The sequence below is a fragment of the Oncorhynchus gorbuscha genome, linkage group LG09 (assembly GCF_021184085.1).
Source record: "Oncorhynchus gorbuscha isolate QuinsamMale2020 ecotype Even-year linkage group LG09, OgorEven_v1.0, whole genome shotgun sequence".
Classification (NCBI taxonomy): Eukaryota; Metazoa; Chordata; class Actinopteri; order Salmoniformes; family Salmonidae; genus Oncorhynchus; species Oncorhynchus gorbuscha.
Genome location: NC_060181.1, coordinates 49,484,459 through 49,498,290, shown reverse-complemented (window position 1 = coordinate 49,498,290; position 13,832 = coordinate 49,484,459). Strand labels below are relative to the sequence as shown.

The 13,832-nt window shown below is 47.2% G+C and overlaps 2 protein-coding genes and 1 long non-coding RNA gene across 3 annotated transcripts in view; 1 reads left to right on the top strand and 2 right to left on the bottom strand.

The window, feature by feature from the left end:
* The first annotated feature begins 1,297 nt into the window (after positions 1 to 1,297).
* The window catches only part of LOC124043731, a 21,267-nt gene continuing 8,732 nt past the window's right edge, over positions 1,298 to 13,832 (top strand). Inside the window, exon 1 of the long non-coding RNA XR_006840376.1 lies at positions 1,298 to 1,307. This is a non-coding gene — a long non-coding RNA (uncharacterized LOC124043731). The remainder of the gene's footprint in view (positions 1,308 to 13,832) is intronic.
* Positions 7,417 to 9,924, bottom strand: pigv (phosphatidylinositol glycan anchor biosynthesis, class V). The gene is made up of 4 exons (XM_046362633.1): positions 9,834 to 9,924; positions 9,573 to 9,734; positions 8,259 to 9,425; positions 7,417 to 8,092 (listed from the first exon to the last, which is right to left on the bottom strand). The coding sequence occupies exons 2-4, from the start codon at positions 9,633 to 9,635 to the stop codon at positions 7,802 to 7,804; spliced, it is 1,521 nt and encodes a 506-aa protein (XP_046218589.1). The 5' UTR covers positions 9,636 to 9,734; positions 9,834 to 9,924; the 3' UTR covers positions 7,417 to 7,801.
* arid1aa (AT rich interactive domain 1Aa (SWI-like)) overlaps positions 10,429 to 13,832 on the bottom strand; it is a 20,675-nt gene continuing 17,271 nt past the window's right edge. Inside the window, 1 exon segment of the mRNA XM_046362632.1 lies at positions 10,429 to 13,645. Coding sequence (XP_046218588.1) covers positions 11,705 to 13,645 — 1,941 coding nt within the window. The 3' untranslated portion in view covers positions 10,429 to 11,704.

Here is a 13,832-nt window from a genome sequence, read left to right as displayed (position 1 = left end):
TACACCGAAGTTGGACAATAACGATCACTTGCCAGTTCTGCAGGCTAACCCTCAGGCAATTGACATCCCCTTTTCCAAGTTAATAGTTCATACAGAGCACAGTGGACCAACCACAATGCAATGAATCTGTTTCCACCAATACGTCCACACGTTTTGCACTCTACAATCCTTAACGAATAAGTCTCTTCTTCTGTAAGAGTTTTTCTGAGAATGACTGTGACATATGTCTCACTGAAACATGACACAGAGACAGTGACTTTCCCAATCTTAATCAAGAACCTCCGCCTGAAATCAAATACATTAAAAAGGCACACAGCCACGGCCGCGGTGGAGGCCTTGCTATTTTATACAGAGACTGCTTTATTTTAAACCCACTGACTGTTGCTGATTTTCAGTCTTTTGAGTACCTTGCTTTTAAATGTAAATAACCAAATCCTCTCTCTCACTGTTATTCTTGTTTGCCACCCCAAAGACAAATACCTCTAATTTTTGAGTTTTCTGAACTAGTAACGTCTGTATGCCCCACACTCTCCCACATTGTAATTTTGGGAGACTTTAACATCCATGTTGACTCACCCAAGTGCTCTATGGCTGCTGACTTCTTTAACATGTAAATATTCCCACCCACAACTGTGGACATACACATGATCACTGGTGATGTCCCTGCCTCTGACTTGGATGTCATCGAGCTATGCGTCTCTTAGCACAAGTCTCTGACCCCTCCAACTCCTCTCCAGCTCTCAAAGAGGGCTATTAAATTCCTCAACCTAAGGAAACTCAACCCATCCCTCTTTGAGTCTGACTGCAGTGAACTAGCCCTCGATCAACACATCTAGCCCACCTTTGAGTCTGACTGCAGTGAGCTGGCCCTCAATGACATGGTCAATCTGTATAACAGCACTCTGAGTAATACCATGACACAAGTCTCCGAACTATGGAGAACAGATCCTTCTGCTCCCTTTACCTTCGCCTTTGAAATACTCTCCCTGTCCATCTGAACTTTTTTTAAATGGGCCTTGAAGCCCAATTCTACAGACTCCATCTCATAATCCTAGTCCCAATCTGAAATGTATTTAGCGCCATCCCACTATTGCTATTTTACCTGCCTTGATTCTAAATGTCTTATTGCGGAATGGCCGTGGATGTCTGGCCTTTTCTGTGCCTCCTTGAGGACAGACGGGAGATGGGGGACGGAGGACCCACATCATCAATAGAAACTCTCCGTGCAGGGTGGGATGCTGGAGCCTCAGACACCCTTGAGGCCTGATGTGGTAGAAACTCCCTGAGCTGGACCCTCAGGAGACAGGGTAGATGACAAAGGAGCAGGAAATCTCTGGAAGCAGGTGGGCAAAACGGTTGGTCAGCAGGATGTCGAGCTCAGACATTCCTCAATAAACTGAGTTTCCACATTGGAAATTTGGCCGGTCAATATTATCCCGGAACTGTGCAAAATAGGTGCAGCTCCTACATGGGATGAAACCTTCCGAGGCTACAGTGAAGGTGGTATCCGCCAATCTGGGAAAAAATAGCATGATCATTACACAGGTGCACCTTATGCTGGGGACAATAAATGGCCACTAAAATGTGCAGTTTTGACACTGCCACAGATGTCTCAGGTTTTGAGGGAGTGTGCTATTGTCAGGATGACTGCAGAAATGTCCACCAGAGCTGTTGCCAGATAATTTAATATTAATAGCCCGCACATTCCATGATCGAACGTTCTAAACACACTTCCTATCAGTGTGACAATTTCCGGTCAGTCTAGTTGTTATCGACAATATAACGTTACTACCACTATGTCTCAGTTTTTTTACTAGGTGTCTTCAGGACTTGCCTCAAATTAATATTAATGATGTACATCGAATTGTTAAATCAGCCTCAGAAACTCCAGCTAGCAAGAATGAAAAGGGGTTCAAGATGTATATAGGTGTAACGACGTTCTTCTGTTGAAAGAGAGTCGGACCAAAATGCGGCGTGGTGGTTACTCATGTTCTTTAATGCGAAATGAAAGATACATTAAATAACTAAATATACAAAACAACAAAAGAAACGCGAAAACCTATACAGCCTATCTTGTGACGACAAACACAGAGACAGGAACAATCACCCACAAAACACACAGTGAAACCCAGGCTACCTAAATATGGTTCCCAATCAGAGACAACGAGAATCACCTGACTCTGATTGAGAACCGCCTCAGGCAGCCATAGCCGATGCTAGACACCCCCACTCAGCCGTAATCCCAATGCCTACTAAAACCCCAAAACACAACAAAATAAACCCATGTCACACCCTGGCCTGACCAACTAAATATATAAACACAAAATACTAAGACCCGGGCGTGACAGAACCCCCCCCCCCCCCCCCCCAAGGTGTGGACTCCCGGCCGCACACCTAAACTCATGGGGGAGGGTCCGGGTGGGCGTCTGTCCACGGTGGCGGCTCCGGCTCGGGACGTGGACCCCACTCCAACCAAGTCTTAGTCCCCCTGTACCGCGTCCTTTGATTGGCGACCCTCGCCGCTGACCTAGGCCTAATAACCCTCACCAAGGACCCCGCTGGACTGAGGGGCAGCTCGGGACTGAGGGGAAGCTCGGGATTGAGGGGAAGCTCGGGACTGAGGGGAAGCTCGGCACTGAGAGGAAGCTCAGCACTGAGAGGAAGCTCAGCACTGAGAGGAAGCTCAGGCAGGTAGTTGGCTCCGGCAGAGTCTGGTTGACTGGCAGATCTGGAAGAGTCTGGTTGACTGGCAGATCTGGAAGAGTCTGGTTGACTGGCAGATCTGGAAGAGTCTGGCTGACTGGCAGATCTGGAAGATCATGGCTGATTGGCGGATCCTGGCTGACTGGCGGATCCTGGCTGACTGGCGGATCTAGCCGCTCTGGCTGCTCCATGCAGACTGGCAGCTCTGGCTGCTCTATGCAGACTGGCAGCTCTGGCTGCTCCATGCAGACTAGCAGCTCTATGCAGACTGGCAGCTCTGGCTGCTCCCTGCAGACTGACAGCTCAGGCTGCTCCATGCAGGCTCTGGCTGCGCTGAACAAGCGAGGCACACTGAAGGCCTGTTGCGTGGTGCTGGAACTGGTGGTACTGGACCGAGGACACGCACAGGAAGCCTGGTGCGGGGAGCTGCCACCGGAGGACTGGTGTGTGGAGGTGGCACTGGATAGACCGGACCGTGCAGGCGCACTGGAGCTCTTGAGCACCGAAACAGCCCAACCTTGCCTGGCTCGATGCCCACTCTAGCCCGGCCAATACGAAGAGCTGGTATGTACCGCACCGGGCTATGCACCCGCACTGGAGACACCGTGCACTCCATAGCATAACACGGTGCCTGCCCGGTCTCTTTAGCCCCCCCGGTAAGCACAGGAAGTTTGTGCAGGTCTTCTACCTGGCGTAGCCATACTCCCTGTGCACCCCCCCCCAATACATTTTTGGGGCTGACTCTCAGGCTTCCAGCCGTGCTGCCTCTTCATACCAGCGCCTCTCCGCTTTTACCGCCTCCAGTTCTTCTTTGGGGCGTCGATATTCACCAGGCTGTGCCCAGGGTCCTTTTCCGTCCAATATCTCCTCCCAAGTCCAGAAGTCCTGTGATCGCTGCTCCTCACGATAAGTGCCTCCACCTGTTCCCATGGGAGGCGATCTCTTCCAGCCAGTATCTTCTCCCAAGTGGAACAACCCTTGCCATCCAAAACGTCTTCCCATGTCCATTCCTCCTTTCGCTGCTTCTGCTGTCGCTGCCTGTCACCACGCTGCTTGGTCCGGGGGTGGTGGGTGATTCTGTAACGGCGTTCGTCTGTTGAAAGAGAGTCGGACCAAAATGCGGCATGGTGGTTACTCATGTTCTTTAATGCGAAATGAACGATACATGAAATAACTAAATATACAAAACAACAAACGAAACGCGAAAACCTATACAGCCTATCTTGTGACAACAAACATAGAGACACTAAGAGTACTAAGACCAGGGCGTGACAATAGGAAGCTGCATAGACAACTATGAAGGTGAGTACCAAGTTGGTGACAGATATAACGTTAGCTAGCTACAATCATTAGCTAGCTAATTTAACTATTAACTGTAGCTAGCTAGTTACTTCGTAAAATGATGTAACGTTGACAGAATGTACCTGAGAATGTGTGTATTTTCGTTAGCTTGCTTAAGTTATGCTTGGTAGCTATATTTGCTAGCTAAAAATAATTTTTATTCATGTCTTCTACACAGTATCTAACAAAGATACATTGACACGGTAGATCACCGTGAGGGCTGCCTGTCACAGGTCCATGAGGAAGAGTGAAAAGCCGCACAGCATGAGAGTAGGGAAAGGTTATAGATAGCTACTAGGGACGTTGTTAAACATCTTTTGTGAGACACTATCATCATGGTCAAAATGTGTTGGAGACAGTGTCAACGTTTAATCTTATCAGTAGATAGATATTAATGATGGGTCCCAATCCCAATTTAGAATTGCCCACTTTACCAAATAACCTGTTAAGATCTGTTGATGCAGTATTTGGTAATTGTGTTACTGAGACACAATCTATTCCTGTATAGTTAAATGAGCCCCTAGTTAATAAGACTAGACGCTACTATGTTTTTGTTATTTATGGGCCGCATCATACTTGTTTCTCACTTCAGTCACTTCACTTATCTTCAGATGGTGTTAACGCACTCCGTACCAGTGATAGTGGTCCAAAGCCACTGCTCCTGTGTTGCAGGAAGTGCTCTATGCAATCATCTGGTGGCCCTTCTTTACCAGACAGCGCACTACTCTCAACTAAACATTCCTGCTGCAACACCAGTTCACAGCTGCACAAACACAGAACAGCATTGGCACAAGCCAATGTAACAGTATAGACTTTACATCCGTCCATCCCCTCGCCCCGACCTGGGCACGAACCACACATCAACAGTCACCCTCGAAGCATCGTTACCCATCGCTCCACAAGAGCCGCAGATCTTGCAGAGTAAGAGGAACCACTACTTCAAGGTCTCAGAGCAAGTGACGTCCCAGATTGAAACGCCACTAGCGCGCACCACCGCTAACTAGCTATCCATTTCACATCGGCGACACAAAGAACACTTGTGAGTCTATCAATATCCATTAAAAAATGCACCTGAAAAGTTTTCAGGCGATGTAATAGTAAATCTTTGTTAATTAGGGTGTGAAACCAGGTCCGATTGATGGGATAGAGGTCCGTAAAACCTACTAAATCGTATGCTGATGGAATAAGGTAAGTTGGAGGTTCCTAGAATGGAAACATTTTAGAAAACATTTTCTTGTGATTGTATCCAGATGATAATGACAACTGTTTGGGACAATGACTGGGGGTAAATATATAATATATAAATCTGTATATTTTAATTCATTTTATTTGAACTTTCGGGCTGGTGCTGTTTCTGGAAAAGTTACATGAGTCTTTGTCATAGTAATCTCTCCAACATGATGTTAAGGTTTTAAAATGTTTTGCAGAAGTTCTCTCTACAAAGCACTCAATGGATACATGCCTGACATGGACCTTCTCCGCGTCTCAGAAACGTATGCCAACTTTTCTCCACTTACTGCCCCTCTTGTGACAACAATGGAAATGTCAGCTGACGTGCCCCTGGTTGAGTCTGCCTTTGGGCCAGTGCAAGCCGGCAGTGTTCTGTCCTATCAGCTTCCACAGCCAAAGACCCGTGAAATTGTGAAGATTGCCAATGCCACTTCTCCACCAATACTTCCATTAGATGGCTACAGGCTTCAGGCTTCCCAGTGTGCTTACTGACGCCATCAGGAGCAGTTACACCTCAAGGCATTAGAGACAACCTACGAGATGTCACACAAAGTCGAGGTTGCTACAAGGGAGCAGAGCAGCAGCCCAGAATGGCATTAGCTCAGGAAAATAAGAATATCATCCTCTCATTTCCGAGAGGATTGCCATGTCCAGGGAGACACCTCAGCTGACCACCTAGCTGAGCGGATGTTCAAGGGATCTGGTATGCAGACCATGGAGATGAAGGGGGCTAGCCATGGAGCCAGTGGCTGTACAGGAGTACTGCACACTGAAGAATGTTAACATCTTTCCGTGTGGCTTCGTAGTGCACCCAGATGCTCTGTGGTTAGGATCCTCTCCAGATGGAATCATATTTGATCCCAGTGTGAGACTCTTAGAGGTCAAGTGCCCAAATGTACCAAGTTATGTTGACTGCCCTTACCTGAAGATACAGAATGGAGAGCTGAAGTTGAAGAGATCTCATGCTTACTACTGGCAGGTGAAAGGTCAAATCCTTCTCACAGGTTGTAGCTGGTGTGACTTTGTCAGCTGTGCACAGGAGGACATCCTAGTTGAAAGGATATATAAAGATCTATATATATATATATATATATATATATATCTACAGGTTTCAAAAACTATGAGAGGAGGTTGACCACTTGTATTGTTACCACTACTTGCAGAAGTGTCTCTCGCACCTGAATGGATCCCCTGCATGGGTGCCCAGTTTAGTGGTTTTATGAAAAATAAGTAGTGATGTTCTTGTGAAGAAATCTACAGTAGAATAGATTTGTTTAAATAAAACAAATCATCAAATGATCAACAGTTCAGTTAATCAATTACACATCTCTAACGTTGTATTCAATCTTGCATTCTGGCTATTCAGGGTTTACTTGATTTCTTTCCCCCCACCCCTGTCACTCATTGCCTAATTAAAGCCAATACAAGCTCCACGCAAACTGATATTCACTACAACACAAATGATTGATACATGTCGTAGATAAACAAATTATAATTTGAATAAACACCTGTACATTTACACTGGCTTGGCCCATGCTCTGGACCAGATCAGAGACTGCACAGTCCACAGGCAGCGCACCATGTTCTTCATCCCCCAGTCGGAGCAGGAGGTTTCAGTCATCTTCCCCAAACACCAGGTCTCTTTTGAATGTGCCCAGCTACCACTTCCAATTCAAATGAGCTTGAAAAAAGTGATTACATTTGTTTTGTGACTACAGCGCCAACGAAAATACGCAAACACGTTCTAATTGAGCTAGGCGTCAAAGTGGACAACCCGCCTGCACGGCTTCGGTTGGGTCATAATTCAAAACAATACATTCACACTCGCCTTTGAGTTTAGACCGTCTGTTTTTAGACTCTCCATAATTATGTGCACTGCTCACCTTTCAAGTTTCACTGTCATTTGCTAGTAATGTTCTAGAGTAATGATGCAAGTTTTATCAGGTCAGCTACAGTAGCATGCATGGTCTGTATAAAATACAGCAAGCTCGCTAGCTAGCTTCATTTACTTAAGATCTTAACTTTCTAGGTGTTTCAACTAGAAAGGCTTGCTGTCGGTGGTGCTGAAATCAATGGTTGAAATGCTGCAAGCAGAATCTATCAACAAACGCTAATAATTTGTGACGCATACTATTTTAATTGTTAATTTAAAAAACACAGCAATGCTTTATTACAGTAGCTCTTTAGTAAACAAAAAAAATACAATAACACATGCACAAACTGCACCCTGTACATTTTCAGAGACAATTTGATATAATCAGTGCATCAATGCTGGATTACGAATCAATCCAATGTTTTTCTTGTTAAAGAAATATTAAAATATGCAATTTTCTGAAAATTAGATGAGTGCAAATAAAACGCTTGAACTTTATTGCCGAACACTAACAGAGGGGAGTAGCCAGTTGCGATCTCAAAACGGAACTGTCTATTTATGAAGCAGGCAGAAAATGACAAGCTTCAGAGCTATTATTATTGCCCTCAAATAGTATTTTGTGCACACATCAGATCTTCAGTAGAAAGTGTCATGTCAAGTCCATGGTAAGAAGTTACAGTGCAGTGCCAGGCCCATAAGCCAATAGGAGATGAAGTACCCTAGAATCCATCGTGTGGGAATAGAGCATGTCTTCCAGCGGGACAGTAGATGAACAATGGGGTTTTGGGGTAAGTACAAGAAGACAGTTCTAGGTGTCCCCCGCTGCTGCCCCTTATTGTATGTGGGTGGTGACCTTCGCTGAAGGAGAGGCTCGTAGAGTAAGAGCAGGTGGGCACTGATCCAGAAAGGTACAGGGGAGGAGGAAGACAGAAACCGGGTCAAAACCTGGAGAAATCAGTAAAAGAGAATAACATTAATGGACTAGACGAGCTGCCTGTATTTCATAAAAATCTTCAAACACAGCAATTTGTTTAACATTGTGACTGTTGTTCCCCCACTAGATCTGTTAAAATCCCCTTACATAAACATTTTCCACTGATTCGTTCCTTACCTGCACATGCATGCAGAATGTTCCAAATCCCAGGAGCATTGTAGCATGCACCACATACAAAAACACCCTGGGGCTGTAAAATCCAGGTGTGGGTTTGTCTGGCCGTTTATTTGCCCCTCCGTCCCACAGCCCCAGTCTCAGACACCTGGCTGGGTTAGCCCTATAGTACATATAGGCCGCCGCCATGCCCAGAGTTGCCATGGGCAATGCCAGCAGGAAGTTGGGTATCTGCTTAAGCTGGAAGTAGCGCAGGAAGCCCACATCCCAATACACATCCTGGATATGAGAGTAGAGTAGGGGGAGGGGTCGCAGGCACCAGAGGGGTGGGGGTGCGTTTTCGTCAGGGACCCTGTAGCCTTTATCCTCAGCAAGCTGGATGAGGGCAGGGGAAACCTGCTCCAAGGAGAGGGAGGGTGTACAGAACACCCTGTACCCATAGTACTGGAAGACCAAGAAGGGGAGCGCAATAACTGCTGTGCCCAATGCAGCCGTGAACAGGAGACGAGCGACGATCCAGGTGTAGTGGAGGCATTTTTTGTGCCTGTTATTGTCCTTACGCAGTCCCCAGATCTTGGACAGGGCCTGTTGCAGGGGCAGATACAGCAAGAATCCTACATTAACAAGTCCATTGGCTCTCGCAGCAGTAGCTATACTCAGAGCCAGACAGGCTCTGAGGGTGTATCCTCTCTCAAGGAGAAAGAGGCCACCGAAGGTCAGTGCAGCAAACAGGCTCTCGGAGTAACCAGCAGTCATGAAGACATTGGCAGGGGTGAGACAGTAGAGTAAACTTGAGACTAGAGCAAGACGGCGATCCTGCAGCACCACACGGCCGAGTCCATACAGTGCTACCACACTCAGCAGGAAGAGGGCGCTGTTACCCAAGGCAACAGCCAGTAGCAGGCGTCCACGCAGTGTAAGACAGCCACTGAGGGGCAGTAGTATAGTCTCTGCAAGCCCCCGCAATATGACAGGGAACAGGGGGAAGAAGGCGTAGTTGTGCTCATACAGGTAACCCCTCTCAGCAATGAAGAGGAAATGCTCTGCATCCCAGTGGGAAAGGCCCCCTAGAAACCATTGCACTGCAGGGTCCAGAAGCCGAGGCTCCTCTGCACGTGGAGGAGTGAATGCATCAGCTTCGTGATCTGGGATTGCAGCATTTAGGAGAGCCTGAAAGGGAGACATAGCAAACATGAGATGACAAGCACACACCAATGACACTTTTCTAATTGATTAACATCCAAGTCCTTCAGTCTGTGGACGTCATGTTGGAGTTAACCAGCAACTATTGTAAATAAATACAATATTATTACTGACCTGTATTAGTAGTGACAAGCCTCTTGTGGTGGCGGCGAATTGCAGAACCGTCTTCACGTCCATCTGTCATTACAATGAACAGCCTTTCCCATAACAATATCTAGCGCAAGCTAGCTTGGTGTGGGTGGTACGAAGGCAACACGATTTCAGCCTCTACAAACACTCGAAATAGACGGTGGCAAATGGGACGAAACGTTGACATTCATTTACACACGGTCTATTTTTTGCTTTAAAATTTTTTTACGTTACACATATCTTTACCTTTTGATTAGAGGAGCCAGGTCAGAACCATAGACATTAAGGTCAGAAACCTTCATATTCTATTGTTGGAACTGGTTGGTCCGCTAAATTTTACTTCCGGTGGAATTTTCTTTATTTCAAAATAAAAGTTAGTGAAAAAGATCGTCTCCAGCTGTTAAGAGGGGAATACTATTTGCTTTGAATAATCAGTTATCATTATTGCATAATGAAATACTACAACAACTTATAACCTTTCACAAATATACTAATTACGATACCATATAAATTATAGATGCTTTACAATCGACTAGTTTGTCTTGATTCAAATCCTAGAAACTAGTCAGTCATAACCAAGGAAGCTGAGACAAAGGGGATTGCACACCAGTGTGCAGGATTTTATCCCAGCCCAGTTCTAAAATAATAACATGATTCAGTTTATCAAGCTTGACTATTAGTTAAATCAAATGTTCTAGTACTGGGCTAAAAAATAAAATAAAACATGCACACCCAGTACTTTCACAGGGCCAGGGATTGTAGAAAAATTGTGAAAGACAAACTGCTTTTTAATAAATTGTACATCCGAGAAAGACACCAAGTCCAACGGAACAAAACCAAACATTTTATGAAGATTTAATGTACATTTATTCTTACCACGTGGAACATATAGTATAAAGATTTCATACTGAATGATATTCATTGAGCCAAAAAAGGAAAAGGAGGAATTTACATGTTTTTAGCTACATAGTTTGAAATACAAATATGCAGAATCCTGGAGAAATGAATTGTCAAGTGTGTTTCTTCATCTAGTTTTTTTGTTTTTGTTGTACCAGGAGGAGATAACAAATTTGATCCGAGTCTGCCGTACTAAGGAGCCATGGAGTGAGAGGGTCTATCAGCAGGGACTGGATGACAGGAACCAAACTCATGGGTCACCTTCCATTCCTCATCAACAAAATGAGTGGGAATAGTGACACAGAGACAGACACAGAAAGGAAGTGTAAATGTACAATATCATATATATACACCACAGCAAAGCTGCATCTGAAGTTGAAAACCAATCCTAAGAGGGGATTTATTTTACATGGGTAAATTCATACAATCAAGGGCTAAAGAGAGGAGGTAAGGGTGTTGTAGTAGGTTCTCTGTACTTTGGGGAAAGCCTTTTTAGCTTTTAACGTCAAAACTAAAATGACCTTTTAACTCTAGTAGAGCTGCATTGGCAACGTTTTTCTGTATGAAACTTTTTTACAGAATGCCTGACACTCGAGCAGTACGGTAGAGAAAATGCCCTACAATCTACTGCACAGGCCTCCCCAGCGAAGGTGTCTCAACAGCCTACTGAGTGGTAGGTAGGCTGACTGGTAAGCATCCAATTACAGCAACTATGCCATCAGATCAGGCTGTTCTTCAGTCTGCACTACCTCCAAACATGAACCAGTCTGACTCACTCACTCACTGTGCTCTCGAGGGGCACACAAGGGCACACATTATCCCCAAATTTCCTGTAAACGAGACAGCAACTTTGGTTACAGTTTGTTTTTCAGCTATTTATCTTTATTAAAAATACACTCACCAAAAAAAAACAACAACATGTGGAACACTCCTAAACCCAGGTTCTCCACTCTGTCATCGAGTTGGCATTAATGTTACAAGTTGTGACAGTTTGTGGAGTGTCTGGTTTGTAAATCCACCAGTGTAGCTTTGTGACGTCCCTTCTCCTCGAGTGAGAACAGCGAAAGGGGGCTCAGACAGTGGAATCTGAAGGGTTTGCATAAATTAAAAACAGTCACTTGAACTTTCCCTTCCCCCTACACACATACAAGCCATGTTGTAACCAAGGGGTGAGGGGGGAAGAAACCAAGAGGAGGTGGAGCCAAAGCTCCTTACAGCTGTCATGACTGGCCAATCAGAAAGAGTACATCGCAGATGACGTGAGACACCACAGAGTTCATGAGAGGTGACACGGAGAGGTCGAGGAGGCGTGACTCGTAGAGTGTGAACTCTGAGTGGTTCTCCTCCACCTTGGCCAAGGCGTGCAGGGCCCGGGCCGCCCGCCGCATCATGTCATTACTGGTGGGCTCGAAGTGCATCCCCTGCAGGTGCAGCAGAGAGCTCTGGCTCTGCTGTAGCTGGGTGGCCGCCAGGCTGTCCTCCAAGAAGCCCAGGAGGTTTCCCACGCTTCCCTTCTGCACAGCAATGGCGCACGCTGCCATGCTGTCTCCCTGGGCCAGGTTGGCCAACAACACCACCGACATCTCCCTGCAGACGGCCACCTTTCTCTCCCCAACCAGCCGCACCAAGGTCCCATACAGCTTCTCTAAACGACCCAACGGCGGCGTGGCCAGGACCAGGTCCACATTGTTGTCTTGGATGCTCAACTTGCTGAGTGTCTCCAAGACCAGTCTCTGGGGGGACATTGCGCTGTGTGGCCCCAACGTGGGGAAGGGGTCCTGGGCCTCAGCCGAGGGGCACACAGCCCAGTGGAGGAGGCCGTCCAGCAGAGGAAGGCAGATGCTCTCGGGGTAGATGGAGAGGTCCAGCTGGCCAGAGATGTTGGCCAGAGTGACCAGGCAGTTCTCCCTCAACAGCGACAGGCAGTCCCACCACCATTCGTCCCTCTGGCCAAGACAATCATCAGACTCCTCCTCCTTCTCGTAGGTGAGCGGGGCCTGTTTCCTCTCAGGGTGGCGGTGGTGCAGCAGCACTAGGCGACCGAGCAGCAGCATGAGGCCAGGGTGTTTGGACATCTCCTGGTCGTTGCCAGGCACGAAGGAGAGGCTGCGCACGATGTTGGAGACGCAGACACAGCGGCGGGCCAGAGCATCCTGCCAGTTGGCCAGTGTAACCAGTGGGCCCTCATCCTTGCTGTGAGGCTCGTCCTCCACCACACGCTGGGGGACTTGCTGACGAGTGGGTCTGCTCGATTTGTCGTGCTCCTGCTGGCGATGGGGCTCTTCGGGCTGTGACATTTCCTCTGTCTCAGCGTCCGAGTGCTCGGACTTCCCCTCCTTACCGTCGGTTGTTGTTGAGGCCTTTTCTGTGGATGATGGCTGGGAGGGCCTCTGATCCCTCTCCCCCTTCTGTTTGTATTTCTCTGTGGGGGTAGCATTGTCCTTGTCCCCCGCCTTCTCTGGTTCTGGCCTTTTCCTCTTGGCTGTGGGGACGACCAGCACTCGTTCTCGTGGGACCAGGAATTCCTCCCTCCTCTCAAAGTGGGTCTGGATGTGTTCCGTGCTGTCTCCGCCGCCGGCACTCCAGTGGAGCAGCCCACTGTCAAACTCCTGCACTTTTCCTCTCCGAGTTGCCCTGCCTGCTGGAAACGGGTCCTTCTTCCGTACCATCTTCAGGGGGAGCTTGTCGAACTTGCTAGCCTGTTTGGGTCTCTCCTGGGGGGTAGCCGGGCCTAGGCCAGGGGGTTCCGATGAAGAGCTGGGCTGCTCAAAGGTAGAGCAGCTCTTCTCCTTATCTTCAGCATCCTTCTCTTTCAGAGTGTCCCATTCTGAGCACGACTCCTGCTCATCCTCTTGCTTCACCTGAGCCTGTCCATCAATTGTCGTCCCGGCCGGCTGTTTTGAACGCTGCACCACCACATCTTCTTCCTCCTCCTCCTCCTCCTCCTCATCATCATCATCATCCTCCTCCTCTCCTTCTACCTTCATGTCCTCCACCCCTGGTTCCTCATCTTCCATGCAGCTCCAGTCTCTTTTCAGGGCGTCAGGGTCCAGTAGAGTCCTCTGGCCGGGATCGCCCACCTCATACTCGCGCAAGATCCCAAAGATCTCGATGAGGCAGCGCCGGAAGTACTCCACCACCAGCTCCAGCAGGCCAGGCAGCTGAGGAGAAGATCAATAGTTTGCATTGTATGATATGATGTGCATGACAGAACATCTGGAAAAGGGTTTGGGAATAGGTCAAATTTAATACATTTGTGAAAGGATAAATGTAAAAATAAAAAGCCCTAAATCAGAAAATATTACAGTTCTGATTCGATAGGTTTACCATGTAGGGTTTTTATTAAAA

What these genes read in the sequence shown, in the direction of transcription:
- pigv (XM_046362633.1), bottom strand. Translation starts at nt 9,635, where the DNA reads ATGGACGTGAAGACGGTTCTGCAATTCGCCGCCACCACAAGAGGCTTG. An exon ending in GCTTGTCACTACTAATACAG is followed by an intron (nt 9,426 to 9,572) that starts GTCAGTAATAAT and finishes TCTCCCTTTCAG; the next exon opens with GCTCTCCTAAATGCTGCAAT. An exon ending in CATTCTGCATGCATGTGCAG is followed by an intron (nt 8,093 to 8,258) that starts GTAAGGAACGAA and finishes TGATTTCTCCAG; the next exon opens with GTTTTGACCCGGTTTCTGTC.